At 40.0% G+C, this 15,570-nt stretch overlaps 1 protein-coding gene across 1 annotated transcript in view; it reads left to right on the forward strand.

Moving 5' to 3' along the window:
* The first annotated feature begins 15,379 nt into the window (after positions 1–15,379).
* The window catches only part of MRPL17 (mitochondrial ribosomal protein L17), a 1,582-nt gene continuing 1,391 nt past the window's right edge, over positions 15,380–15,570 (forward strand). Inside the window, 1 exon segment of the mRNA XM_010839127.1 lies at positions 15,380–15,570. Within this exon segment, the coding sequence (XP_010837429.1) occupies positions 15,437–15,570 (134 nt within the window). The 5' untranslated portion in view covers positions 15,380–15,436.

Consider the following 15,570-nt stretch of genomic DNA (forward strand, 5'->3'; position numbering starts at 1 on the left):
CATCTGAATGCAGAGTTCCAAAGAATAGCAAGGAGAGATGAGAAAGGCTTCCTAAGTGATCAGTGCAAAGAAATAGAGGAAAACAATAGAATGGGAAAGACTAGAGATCTCTTTAAGAAAATTAGAGATACCAAGGGAACATTTCATGCAAAGATGGGCACAATAAAGGACAGAAATGGTATAGACCTAACAGAAGCAGAAGATATTAAGAAGAGGTGGCAAGAATACACAGAAGTACTAGACATAAAAGATCTTACTGACCCAGATAACCACGATGGTGTGATCACTCACCTAGAATGCATCCTGGAGTGCTAAGTCAAGTAGACCTTAGAACACAGCTAGTGGAGGTGACTGAATTTCAGCTGAACTATTTCAAACCCTAAAAGATGATGCAGTTAAAATGCTGCACTCAATGTGCCAGCAAATGTGGAAAACTCAGCAGTGGCCACAGGACTGGAAAAGGTCAGTTTTCATTCCAATCCCAAAGAAAGGCAATGCCAAAGAATGCTCAAACTACCGCACAATAGAACTCATCTCCCTTGCTAGCAAAGAAATGCTCAAAATTCTCCACGCTCGGCTTCAACAGTACATGAACTGACAACTTCCAGATGTTCAAGATGGATTTAGAAAAGCCAGAGGAACCAGAGATAAAATTGCCAACACCCGCTAGATCATAGAAAAAGCAAGGGAATTCCAGAAAAATATCTACTTCTGCTTCATTGACTATGCTAAAGCCTTTAAATCTGTGGATCACAACAAACTGTGGAAAATACTTCAAGAGATGGGAATACCAGACCACCTTACCTGCCTCCTGAGAAACCTGTAGGCAGGTCAAGAAGCAACAGTTAGAACGGGACATGGAACAATGGACTGGTTCAAAATTGGGAAGGAGTAGGTCAAAGCTGTATATGGTCACCCTGCTTATTTAACTTATATGCATGGTACATCATGCAAAATGCTGGGCTGTATGAAGCACAAGCTGGTATCAAGATTCAAGGGAGAAATATCAATAACATCAGAAAAGGAGATGACACCACCCTTATGGCATAAAGTGAAGAGGAACTAAAGAGCCTCTTGATGAAGGTAAAAGAGGAATGAAAAAGCTGGCTTAAAATTCAACATTCAAAAAACGAAGATCATGGCATTCAGTCCCACCACTTCATGGCAAATAGATGAGGAAACAATGGAAATGGTGACAGACTTTTTTTTCTTGAGCTCCAAAATCACTGTGTATGGTGACTGCAGCCAAGAAATTAAAAGATGCTTGCTCCTTGGAAGAAAAGTTATGACAAACCTAAACAGCATATTAAAAAGCAGAGACACTACTTTCCCAACAAAGGTCCTATAGTCACAACTATGGTTTTTCCAATAGTCATGTACGGATGTGAGAGTTGGATGATAAAGAAGGCTGAGTGCTGAAGAATTGATGCTTTCGAACTGTGGTGTTGGAGAAGACTCTTGAGAGTCCCTAGGACTGCAAGGAGATCCAACCAGTCGATCCTAAAGGAAATCAATCCTGAATATTCACTGGAAGGACTGATGTTGAAGCTCCAATTCTTTGGCCACCTGATGCGAAGAATGGACTCATTGGAAAAGACTGTGATCCTGGGAAAGACTGTTGGCAGGAGGAGAATGGGACAGCAGAGGACAAGATGGTTGGATGGCATCATCAACTCAATGGACATGAGTTTGACCAACCTCTGGGAGATGGTGAAGGACAGGGAAGTCTGACGTGCTGCAGTCCATGGGATTGCAAAGAGTGGGACATGACTGAGTGGTTGAACTACAACAACTAAGTCCATTTGGGATATCAAGAGAATTATTACCTCCGTCTTATTTCTTTTGTAAAATATTGTAACCACCCTCTTGATACCAAAGCCTTTTACAGACAAGGGAAAGTCCTAATCATACCATCTTCATCTGCATCCTCATCTCCAATTTTGTTGTGCCTGATAACTACAAACCCTATGCTCTTTTCCTCCACCTCCAGACTCTAAGCCTTTCATGTTTATGGAAGTTTGAAGATTAGAGGGAAAGAGACTGGTACAAACTGCCTGGTCACATCACATCATACTGGTTGAATTCTCAACATCCTTATTTATTTCAAAAATCCCTTTACCATACTGAGGAATGACACTTTTGAAGCGTGATCATACATTCAGCACAATTGCAGAACACCTATTCTGGACAGTGTACTCTGACATTGTACCTGTCAGAGTACACCGCCCATGAACTACCACTATTAGTTTCCTATTGCTACTGTAACAAATTACCACGGATTTGGTGACTTAAAACAACAGGTTAATTCTCTTATAGTTCTAGAGGTGATATGTCCAAAATTAGGTCTTATGGGGCTAAACACAAATTATTGGCAAAGCTGCATTCCTTTTGGAGGCTCTAAAGCAAAGTCTGTTCTCTTGCCTTTTCCAGCTTCTAGAGGCTGCCCTCCTTCCTAGGCTCACAATCTCCATCCATCTTCAAAGCTGTCAGTGACCAGTCAAGTTGTCCGCATGCAACATCACTCTATCTCTGACCTCCAACACCTCCCTCTCATAAGGACCCTTCTGATTACATTCGTCACAACCCCCATAATAATCTCCCAATCTTGTGACTAAATATCTTTAGTCACATTTGAAAAGTTCTTTTTGCCATGTAAAGCAATATATTCACAGCTTCTGGGGATTAGAAAATAGATATCTTTTTTTTGCGGGGGGGGAGTTCCTTTATTCATTATATCACACCGACTCATAGAATGAAAGAGAAATAACTCTTGGAGAGTCAGGAGGCTATAAAACCTGTAATTTTTTTAAACCTATTTTTAACTGAATACAAGAGTTATACTACCAAAAAAAAAAAAAAACCAACAACACAAATTATACATGTATAGCTCATGGAATTATTCCATAACACACACATCAATTTAACCACCATGGAGGAAAAGTTACAGAACATCACCAACCTCCTAGAATCACCTCCCTCGCATGTCCTCTTCTAGTAACTATACCCTCTCTCTATTCCAGAGGTTCAACACCATAGATGAGTTCTGTTTTTGAACAGGCAAATTGAATGATTCAGTGTAATTGTTTCATGTCTGACTTCCATTCACTCAATAGTGTTTGGGAAATTTATCTGTTACTAAATGGAACTACAGTTGGGTTTTTCATCATTGTATAATATTCCACTATATATCACAATTCATTTATCCATTATACTACTGACAAACATTTGAATTTTCTTCAGCTTGTGTTTATTTAAATACTGCTGTTCTAAGAATTCTTGCACATGTCTTTTGTAGCGTTTACTCACACATTTCCATTAGGTATATACCAGGAGAATAATTTCTGGGTCATAGTTTATCTACATATCTAGATGTCTCTTCAACTTTAGGAGAGAATAACAGTCAATTTTTAAAGTAGCTGTACAAAAGACTGTTCTATATTGATCTATGGCAAAACCAATATAATACTGTAAAGTAAAAAATAATAATAATAATAAAAAAATAAAAACAACGCATAATCAAAAAAAAAGGAAAAAAAAGAAAATAAAGTAGCTGTACAAATTTATAACCTGGAGCCTGGAAGGCTGCAGTCCATGGGGTCGATGAGGGTCAGACACGACTGAGCAACTTCACTTTCACTTTTCACTTTCATGCATTAGAGAAGGAAATGGCAACCCACTCCACTGTTCTCGCCTGGAGAATCCCAGGGACAGGGGAGCCTGGTGGGCTGCCATCTATGGGGTCGCACAGAGTCGGACACGACTGAAGTGGCGTAGCAGCAGCAATATATGAGTGTTTCCATTGCTTCTCATGTTTATTAACACTATTATCACTCTTTTAAATTTTAGTCACTCTGACCTATGTAGTACTAGTAACTCACTATAGTTTGCATTTCCCTGATTACTACTGAGATGGGACTTCCTTCATTCCTTGTGACTATCTGAATATTCACTTTTATAAAGTGCCTGCTCAAGTCTCTCATCCATATTCATTTTGTGGTGATTTTATAGTTCTTTCCATGTAGGCACTTTATCAGATATATGTGTTGCATAATGACTTCTCTACCAAAAAAAAAGTACATAAAATTGAAATTTGAATGTCAATTGATTTCTTATGGATTCAGCTATTATTTCCAAACTTGTAACTATCAATTCACCCTATAGAGGTGCCCCCTAAGCACATAAAGCAAATATTAACAGGCATAAAGGGAGAAATGAACAGTAATACAATAAAAGTACAGGAATTTAAGCACGCAGTGTCCGAGGACACTAAGGCTGTCACCAAGTATACCAGCTCCAAGTAAATATAATATGCCTAGCCGCTGTTAACAGAGAAGGCGATGGCACCCCACTCCAGTACTCTTGCCTGGAAAATCCCATGGACGGAGGGCCTGGTGGGCTGTAGTCCATGGGGTCGCTAACAGTCGGACACGACTGAGTGACTTCACTTTCACTTTTCACTTACAGGAATTTAAAAGCCCACTTACATCCCTGAACAGATGATCCAGGCAGAAAATCAATAAAGAAATATGGGCCTTAAACAATGCATTTGATCAGGTTGACTTATTAGATACACAAAAAATATCATTCAAATAAAACAGAATACATATTCAAGTGCCCAAGGAACATTCTCAACAATAAATCATATGCAACTCCATAAAACAAGTCTTAGTATATATAAGAAAACTAAAATTATATCAACTATCTTGTCTGACCACAGCAGGATAAAACAAGAATATAACTAAAAAAAAACTAGAAAAACCATAAACTTGTGGTCTAAACAACATGCTACTAAACAACAAATGGTTCCTTGAGGAAATCAAAGATAAAATTTAAAAACCAATCTCAAGACAACTGAAAATGAAAACACAATGCTCCAAAACCTATGAGGTAGAACAAAAGAAGCTCTAACAGGGAGGTACATAGTAATATAGGCCTACCTAAAGAAAACAAAGAAACAAAAAAGTCTCAAATAAACAAACTAACCTTATACCTAGAGGAATGAGAATAAAAAGTACAAACAAAACCTGAAGCTCATAAAAGAAAAATAATAAGCTTGGAGAAAAAATAATTGAAAAAGAGACTGAAAAACAAGTGAAAAGATCAATGAAACTAAGCTAGTTCTTTGATGAGATAAAATTGATAAACTTCTAGCAAAACACATCAAGGAAGAAAAAGAGAGATAAAATAAATGAAATCAGTAAAGAAAGAGAAGCTATTAATAATTGTGGTTTTGCATTGCTCAACTTTGCTGTTTTTAGATATTGGAATACATTCTTAAATAAATGTGGTTATATTGCACATCATTTTAAAGCTCATTTCTCATTTTATGTTATGTTGCTAATGATATTATTGTGTATTTTATATTTATTTTAGACTATAAGACAAAAATCAAATTCTAGCAATTTTTTTACTCGAATTCAAAATGGGTTGTAAAGCAATTTGGAGAGTTTTATACATATTATGAGGTGTTTCAATATATTAATAATTAGTTCCTTTATAATATTTTAAAATTCATTTTACATTATAAAACTATTTTTCAGAAGAACAGAATTCATCAGTCTTGGTCAAAAGGCACAAAAAAGGTTAAGAACAGGTAGGCTGGATAATCAGCAAGGTTTCTTTCAAATGGATGAAGTTTATAGCTATTATCTACTCTGATGGGTCTACTGTCCAACTTTTAAATGGCTTTAGGGTTTCTAAGACAGTGGGTAGGGAATAAAAGGGTGAGCTTCTCTCACATCTCAGTTGGTAAAGAATCCCACTGCAATGCCGGAGACCCTGGTTTGATTCCTGGGTCAGGAAGATCTCCTGGAGAAGGGATAGGCTACCCACTCCAGTATTCTTGGGCTTCCCTTGTAGGACAGGTGGTAAAGAATCCACCTACTATGCAGGAGACCTAGGTTCAACCTCTGGGTTGGGAAGATCCCCTGGAGAAGGGAAATATCCACTCTGTATTCTGGCCTAGAGAATTCCATGGGCTAAATGAAAGTTCCAACTCCCAGCGATGAAGAAATATGTCAGCTATGGTAAGAGACAGACCCAAAGCAAAAGCAAGTCAGATACACTGCAAATACTACATACAGTCAGTGTCATGTGTGAGTTCAGATTCATAAGAAGAAATGTGCTAGAGAAAACTTTTTAATAATTTAAACTCAATAGCAAAAGATCACAGAGAAAGGGATGTACTGTGAGAGGTACAATTAGTGAGATGTTTGGTGTTGAAGTGTGATGAAAGGAGAGTTGGACTATAAAGAAAGCTCAGTGCCAAAGAATTGATGCTTTCAAACTGTGATGTTGGAGAAGACTCTTGAGAGTCCCTTGGACTGCAGGGAGATCAAACCAGTCAATCCTAAAGGAAATCAGTCCTGAAAATTCATTGGAAGGACTGATGCTGAAGCTGAAACTCCAATACTTTGGCCACCTGGTGCGAAGAACCAACTCATTGGAAAAGACCCTGATGCTGGGAAAGATTGAAGGTGGGAGGAGAAGGGGACGACAGAGGATAAGATGGTTGGATGGCATCACCGACTCAATGGACACGAGTCTGAGTAGGCTCCAGAGTTGGTGATGAACAGGGAAGCCCTGTATGCTGAAGTCTATGGGATTGCAAAGAGTCGGACACGACTGAGCGACTGAACTATAATGAAAGGTAGCTAACAAGCAATGTACCTAGCCATATAGTAAATTCTCAGCAAATATTTATCAGATGAAAGAGAAAGTGGAAGATAAACAATTGATATAAGTAAAAGTGAAATCATCAAGGGACACAAAGAAACAAAAATCCAAATTTTCTTTTTTACAAACTTTTATTGAAAGACTTTGCAGGGGGTTATTGAGAGCAGCACAGAACTAGGTTGGAGGTAGGCAGGGAGAGGAGATAGGATACATGAATCACAGTCCTTCTCTGACCTTAAAGGACCTTATAATTTCATCAGCAGGCAGTTCATCTCACAAATAATACAAGGAAATGAAGTAGAGAGGGGAAAGAACACATGTGAGGAGAATAAGCCAAGCTGGAATTATCAATAGTCATCATTTCCAGAGGGAAGTGTCACCACAGAGGGTTATGCTGATTTCTATCCAAACTCCATGTCCCTCTCTAGCCCTGGACCACTTCAAATTTAGTTGCATATAGATTAGTGATTTATTTTCCTAAATTCAACTGCTTACAAGATTTCTTGTTTTCATTTGGGATGGTATGATTAATTATATTCTTCAATATTTCAATGATTCAAATTTGGGAAACTCATTTTCACTAAGCCCAATATGATCACAATTCCATCTGACAACAGAGACGAGCTCTGTCTTTGTCCAATCCTTCCTAGAACGCTGGACTGATCCAGAAAGGTGTGAAGACCCTGACCTAAGAGGAAAAAGAAAATCCAGAAGGAGGTAGTCCCTATGATACTTCACAACATTCAGGATTCTAGGGATAGAATCAAAAGTTGGCTTGGAATCCAATCGACAATTCCTTTTCACCATCATCACTAAATTCCCTATTGAACACTTGATCCCTGTACAGGCTGCAGGACATTGCTTCATGAAGGCATCAGCAGAAGAGGATGCAGTCATTCAGAGTAGAGGCTTCTGACACCAGAGCAATTCTATTCTTAAAATCTCTCAGACAGTGAGTAGCAAGGGTTGGGAGGTAGACATAGCCTGGCCCAGTGTAAGCATAAGAAGGTGAATTGTCTGTAAAGAATTTTAAAATAGTAATAAAACTGAAAGAAAGTTAATCTGATTTTCATCACATTGCATGACTATGCTAAACAATGTTAGTGATACAATAACTCTCAAAGAAAAATCTTTTGTTTCTCTAAGTGCTAAACAACGGATCGTTGTTGTTGTTCAATTGCTAAGTCGTGTCCTACTCTTTGCAACCCCATGCATTGCAGCACCCAGGCTCCTCTGTCCTCAACTATCTCCCAGAGCACACATTAGGCACATCTTGTGCCTCCAATCCTTGTGGTAGAACATAGCTCTGCTTCTAAAACTATAAATTTAAAATAACCCTAGTCATGTAAGATTTTTCTTTCCTGAGTTATCTTTTGCTTTGAGATGAAGTTTCAAATGAGGTCAATCAGACACAAAAGTATCTGCAAACAGCCAGAATATTCCTTGAACACCAGTAAGACACCAAGATTTAAAATTGTTCCTTGAACATCAATCCACAAAATTGTAAAGAAAGCCATTACTGATGCACCAACAAAATGTAAGGAAACTGACATACACAAAAAGAATCAAAGCATGAATACTGCTGGGAGAACAAACAAGAGAGGACAGACTCTCATAGCCAAAAATGTGAGTTTGGCTCAAAGTTTTGAGTTTGCTCAAACTCAAGTCTATTGAGTTGGTGGTGCTGTCTAACCATCTCATCCTTTGACACCCGCTTTTCCTTTTGCCTTCAATCTTCCCCAGCATCAGGGTCTTTTCCAATGAGTCAGCTCTTTGCATCAGGTGGCCAAAGTACTGGAGCTTCAGCAACAATCATTCCAATGAATATTCAGGACTGATATCCTTTAGGATGGACTGGTTGGATCTCCTTGTAGTCCAAGGACCCTCAAGTGTCTTCTCCAACACCACAGTTCAAAAGCATCAATTCTTCAGCGCTCAGCTTTCTTTACAGTCCAACTCTCACATCCATTCATGACTACTGGAAAAACCACAGCTTTGACTATCCTGACCTTTGTCAGCAAAGTGATGTCTCTGCCTTTTAGCATGCTATCTAGCTGTGTCATAGCTTTCTTTCCAAAGAGCAAGCGTCTTTTAATTTCACAGCTGTAGTAACCATCTGCAGTGATTTTGGAGTCCAAGAAAATAAAATATGTCACTGCTTCCACTTTTTTCCCATCTCTCTGCCATGAGGTGATGGGATCAGATGCCATGATCTTAGCTTTTTTAATGTTGAATTTCAATCCAGCTTTTTCACTCTCCATTTTCACCCTCATCAAGAGGCTCTTTGGTTCCTCTTCACTTTCTGTCATTAGAGTGGTATCATCTGTATACCTGAGGTTGTTGACATTTCTCCCAGAAATCTTGATTCCAGCTTGTGATTCATCCAGCCCAGCATTTTGCATGATACGATTACAATTGATATCATATTATAATAAAACACATGTAAACTTCAAACTATCACTTTTTACAAACTAATCCACTAAAACATTTTATTCCACAAATTAATTTGAAAAATTATCAGTTACATAGTCAGATTAGGCCATATATATTACTTTTCACAGTACTGATAAACTCATAACAATTTGTAAACTTTCAAGTTCACATCAGGCACATTTTGTGCCTCCCATCCTTGTGGTAGAACATAGCCCTGCTTCTAAAACTATAAATTTAAAATAACCCATCACTCATTATCAGAAAAATGCAAATCAAAACCACTATGAGGTACCATTTCACGCCAGTCAGAATGGCTGCAATCCATAAGTCTATAAGCAATAAATGCTGGTGAGGGTGTAGAGAAAAGGGAACTCTCTTACACTGTTGGTGGGAATGCAAACTAGTACAGCCACTATGGAGAACAGTGGGGAGATTCCTTAAAAAACTGGAAATAGAACTGCCTTATGATCCAGCAATCCCACTGCTGGGCATACACATCGAGGAAATCACAATTGAGACACGTGTACACCAATGTTCATCACAGCACTGTTTATAATAGCCAGGACATGGAAGCAACCTAGATGCCCATCAGCAGATGAATGGATAAGAAAGCTGTGGTACATATACACAATGGAGTATTACTCAGCCATTAAAAAGAATACATTTGAATCAGTTCTAATGAGATGGATGAAACTGGAACCTATTATACAGAGTGAAGTAAGCCAGAAAGAAGAACACCAATACAGTATACTAACGCATATATATGGAATTTAGAAAGATGGTAACAATAACCCTGTGTACGAGACAGCAAAAGAGACACTGATGTATAGATCAGTCTTATGGACTCTGTGGGAGAGGGAGAGGGTGGGGAGATTTGGGAGAATAGCAGTGAAACATGTATAATATCATGTATGAAACGAGTCACCAGTCCAGGTTTGATGCACGATACTGGATGCTTGGGGCTGGTGCACTGGGACGACCCAGAGGGAGGGTATGGGGAGGAAGGAGGGAGGAGGGTTCAGGATGGGGAACACAGGTATACCTGTGGTGGATTCATTTCGATATATGGCAAAACTAATACAATATTGTAAAGTTTAAAAATAAAATAAAATTTAAAAAAAATAAAAATAAAATAACCCTACTCATGTAAGATTTTTCTCTCCTGAGTTATTTTTTGTTTTGAGATGAAGTTTCAAATGAGGTCAATCAGACACAAAAATATCTGCAAACAACCAGAATAGACACCAAGGTTTAAAACTGTTCCTTGAACATCAGTCCACAAAATTGTATAGAAAGCCATTAACTATGCACCAACAAAATGTAAGGAAAGTGACATAGACAAAAAGAATCAAAACATGAGTACTGCCAGAACAGATGAGATGACAGTCTCATACAGCCAAAAAATATTAAGTTGGTGCAAAAATAACTGTGGGTTTGCATTGTTGAACTTTACCATTTGATACTGGAATACATTCTTAAATATATATGGTTATGTTAGGTATCATTTTAATGTGCACTTCTTGCTTTATGGTTTTTTGATAATGACATTACTTGCTGTCTATTTTATATTTATTTTAGACTACAGAAAAGATTTTAGACAAAAAGCAAATACGATTGATTTTCTTATTCAAATTCAAAATGGGTCATAAAGCAGAGGAGACAACTTGCAACATTAACAACACATTTGGCCCAGTAACTGCTAACTAATGTACAGAGCAGTGGTGGTTTAAGAAGTTTTGCAACGGAGATGAAAGCATGGAAGATGAGGAGTGTATGGCCCAGTCATCAGCGGCTGACAACGACCAATTGAGAGCCATCATCAAAGCTGGTCTTCTTACAACTACACAAGAAGTTGCCAAAGAACTCAAGTCGACCATTCTACAGTCATTTGGCATTTGAAGCAAATTGGAAAGGTGAAAAAAGTCAATAAGTGGGTGCCTCATGAGCTAACTGGAAAGTAAAAAAATCGATGTTTTGAAGTGTCATCTTCTCTTATTCTATGCAATAACAACAAACCATTTCTCAATCAGATTGTGATATGCGATGAAAAATGGATTTTATATGACAACTAACAATGACCAGCTCAGTACTTGGACCAAGAAGAAGTCCAAAGCACTTCCCAGAGCCAAACTTGTACCAAGGAAAGGCCATGGTCACTGTTTGGTGGTCTACTGTCAGTCTAATCCACTACAGCTTTCTGAATCCCAGTGAAACCATTACATCTGAGAAGTATGCTCAGCAAATTGATTTGTTGTTCAGTTGCTCAGTCATGTTTGACTCTTTGAGACCCCATGGACTGCAACACGCCAGGTTTCCCGGTCCTTCACCATCTCCCAGAGCTTGCGTAAATTCATGTCCATAGAGTCAGTGATGCCATCCAACCATCTCGTCCTCTGTCGTCCCCTTCTCCTCTTGCCATCAATCTTTCCCGACACCAGGGTCTTTTCTAATGAATTGGCTCTTTGCATCAGGTGGCCAAAGTATTGGAGCTTCAGCATCAGTCCTTCCAGGAAATAGATGAGTTGCACCAAAAACTGCAATGCATGCAGCTGGCATTGGTCAACAGAAAGAGCCCAATTCTTCTCCACGACAACACCTGACCACATGTTGCACAACCAATGCTTCAGAAGTTGAATGAATTGGACTGTGATGTTTTGCGTCATCCCTCATATTCACCTGACCTCTCGTCAACCAACTATCACTTCTTCAACCATCTCGAAAACTGTTTGGAGGAAAAACGCTTCCACAACCAGCAGGAGGCAGAAAATGCTTTCCAGCAGTTTGACCAATCTCGAAGCACAGATTTTTACACTACAGGAATAAACAAACTTATGCCTCATTGGCAAAAACGTGTTGATTGTATTGGTTCATATTTTAATTAATAAAGATGTGTTTGAGCTTAGTTATAATGATTTAAAATTTGTGATCCAAAACCACAATTACATTTACATTTGCACTAACCTAAATGAATAAAGACAATGTTTGATGCTGTACATTTTCACCATGTGGATATTTCTTTTTTAAAGCAATGGATCAAATAACACGTGTCAATATTCAATTTCCCTGAATTTTGCAAAGAAAATCTAACCAACTTTTACCAGTAGAAATTTAGGATGAATTTTCTGATGATGATGTTATACTGAAATGCGGAGATAACTGAAAGCTGCAAAAATTAATCCCAAATAAATGAGACACAGAGAATACTGCAATTTCTGAAATTTATTGTGAACTGTGGTTTGTATAATTTTCTGCCAACATATCCATATGTTTAAGACTTTTCTTATTTGCATAATTGTTGCTTCAGACTAAGGAAATTTTTCAAAACTAAAATTAACAAGAAGTGTTCTCTGGTTATCTAAGAGGAAAACAGAATGACAAATATAAATATGCTTTCTAACAAACATGGGTATGTGTCTAGCGCTTCCGTAACAAAATGTCACAAACTGGGCAGAAATTTACTATCTTATAGTTCAGAAGTCCAAAATCAACTTGTCAGCTAGGTCAAGCATTCTCTGAAGGATCTAGGGAAGAATCTGTTCCACATCTTGTGACAGGGACAGAGTAAAGGAAAGAAGGAGGTGATTAAATAGTTAACCCCACTAAAGGATTGCAAGTAGAAAAATATATGGGAGACCCCTGTAAGTTAATGATTACTCAAGAAAGCAGGTTTGCTTAACCACAAAACCAAGCAGGCTTGCTTAGCAACAAAACCATGTAACAGAAGCAAGAGACATGCCCCAAACAAGAAAACAATGGTAGCATGAGCCCCACATCCTGACCAATGAACTCAGTAAGTTAGGACATGCTCTGTGCACACATAAAAAACAATAATTTGTGGACCTAGCTTGACCACGTAGGGACAAGAAAACTCCCCTGCCCAGCCTGGAGGAGGAACAAGTGACGGAAGCATGACCTCTACTCAAGAATTACGAAGAAGTCTTCTTCTCCTCCTCCTCACTTTTTGATTATAAAACTGTAGCCCAGTAAGTTCTTGGGGTGCAGCAACCTTTCGTTTGCCTGCTTGTAAGTCTCACAAGCGTCCTATTCTAATAAATCAGTTCTTATCTATCACTTTGCCTCTCGCTGAATTCTTTCTGCACTGAGACATAAAGGACCACAGCTCTTCAGAGCCTCCCAAAAGGACACTTGACAGTTTCACTTGCTCTTAAGTTTCTCATGTTTGCCAGAAAGCCTTGTCTTGCATTAGACAACTCTGATCTCTGCCTTCCTGGTGACATGGCATTGCCCTTGTGTGTCTCTGTCTCTTCACAAGTGTTCTTTTTATAAGGACACAAGCCATTTTGGATTAGGCATCCACCCTAGTCCAGCTGCAGTCCATGGGGTCGCAAAGAGTGAGACACGATTGAACTGAGCAACTGAACTGAACTGAACTAGTGCAGTATGACCTCATCTTAACCAATTACATCTGCAAGGACTCTATTTTCAAAGAAAGTCACACCCTGAGGTACTGGCTGAAGGAGATACAGGAGGTATGGGAGTGGGATAGGACTTAGCATATATTTTTTGTGGGGGGACACATCTGAGTACATGCTGCTAAGTTGCTTCAGTCATGTCCAGCTCTGTGCAACCGCAGAGACAGCAGCCTACCAGGCTCTCCCGTCCCTGGGATTCTCCAGGCAAGAATACTGGAGTGGGTTGCCATTTCCTTCTCCTCCGACCATGGGATTTTCCAGGCAAGAGTATGGAGTGGGTTGCCACTGCCTTCTCAACAAGGAACAATTTTCACTAAGTCATGGCAAAGGAGATCAGGCCTGGGATTTCTTTGGAAGGAATGATGCTAAAGCTGAAACTCCAGTACTTTGGCCACTTCATGCGAAGAGCTGACTCATTGGAAAAGACTCTGATGCTGGGAGGGATTGGGGGCAAGAGGAGAAGGGGACGACAGAGGATGAAATGGCTGGATGGCATCACTGACTCGATGGACATGAGTCTGAGTGAACTCCGGGAGTTGGTGATGGACACGGAGACCTGGCGAGCTGCAATTCACAGGGCCGCAAAGAGTCGGACACGACTGAGCGACTGATCTCTCATGGCAAATCAGCTGACACAAAGGCTTAAAACCAGAAACTATAATGTTATTGTTCATTTCTTTAACACATAAATGCATATGTATGTTTTCCCCTTTTAAAATAAAAAACACAGTGATGTAATTTAAAAATATTAAATCATTGCTTTTCCTTTAAGCACAGTGATTTTTCTTGAACTAGGATGGTTCTATGTGCTTTGAGAATTAAAAATGTCCCCTGCCACATCAGTAAACAAACTATGTTGCAGTCATCAGCCGCTACAGGCACCTCCTCTCCACCACAGTCAACCCCAAGTAAAATCAGGACAGAAACATAACCCTCCTCAGTGAATCATCAGACACTGCAGCCACTCACTGAATGAATAGAGCAACCTGAGGAGACCGGATGAAAAAACAGGACACTAGCCCCCAATAGCTGAGGTGCATATCAAAACAATGATCTCAGTGAGCCTAGACTCTTATATCTTCTCATACATAGAAAAGCACTAAATTCCTTGAGATACCTGGCTTTCTTTAAGAGTAATCTTTTGGTGCTCCAACTACCCTGTCTTCCCTGCAAAATCTCTTATATTTTCTGCCCCCCACCCACCTTAAACCCCTTCTACAACCCCCTCTGCCACCATAGCCTCTAGAAGTTACCTTAGCTACTGTATCGTGGGATCAAGTCCTCAGTTTTGTCTGCTAGATAAAACAACTCTCAACTTTCACGTTGTGCTTTTTTTTTGCCAGTCAACAACTTCAAGGAAAGAAAATTTTCACCATCTCCGTTTCTTTCCTATTATTGTTATTCATTCATTTCGCCATTACTACTGAAAACAATTTTCTTTTCAAAATGACACGCTAAGCGTGTCACATGCCCCGCGCCTCAGAAAGAGCAGGTCCGCCAGCCTGAAGACTGGAACACCCCCAGGCACTTTCCCCTTAGGTACTCACTCTCCCAACCAGCTCCTGGCAGAGCTTCCCAGCGCGGGGTCCTATGACCACTGTTGCAGCACCAGAGAAACCGTCAGCCTGCTCACTCCACACTAGGGGGCGCCTGGTTCCCGGGCAAAGCAGCAGCGCTCGCTAGACCAAACTCCGCCCGTCTCTCCTCCTCCAGACGAGGTCAACGCCCCGTCCCCGCCCTCCCCAAGGCTGCCAACGAGGCAGGCTCCGATACACATGCGCAAACACGTCCACCACGCAGCTACGTAAGGCGCGTGAGTCCTCTAAGCTCCGCTTCTCGGCCGCGTCTCTGAATTTCCAGTTCCGGCCTCACAGGGGCGGGGAGAAGCTGGGAACATGCGGTTGTCGTTCGCCGCCGCGATCTCCCACGGCCGCGTATACCGCCGCCTAGGCCTTGGTCCCGAGTCCCGCATTCACCTGTTGCAGAACTTGCTTACGGGACTGGTGCGACATGAACGCATCGAGGCGTC

The sequence above is a fragment of the Bison bison genome, unplaced genomic scaffold (genome assembly GCF_000754665.1).
Source record: "Bison bison bison isolate TAMUID 2011002044 unplaced genomic scaffold, Bison_UMD1.0 scf7180017864112, whole genome shotgun sequence".
NCBI classification, from domain to species: Eukaryota; Metazoa; Chordata; class Mammalia; order Artiodactyla; family Bovidae; genus Bison; species Bison bison.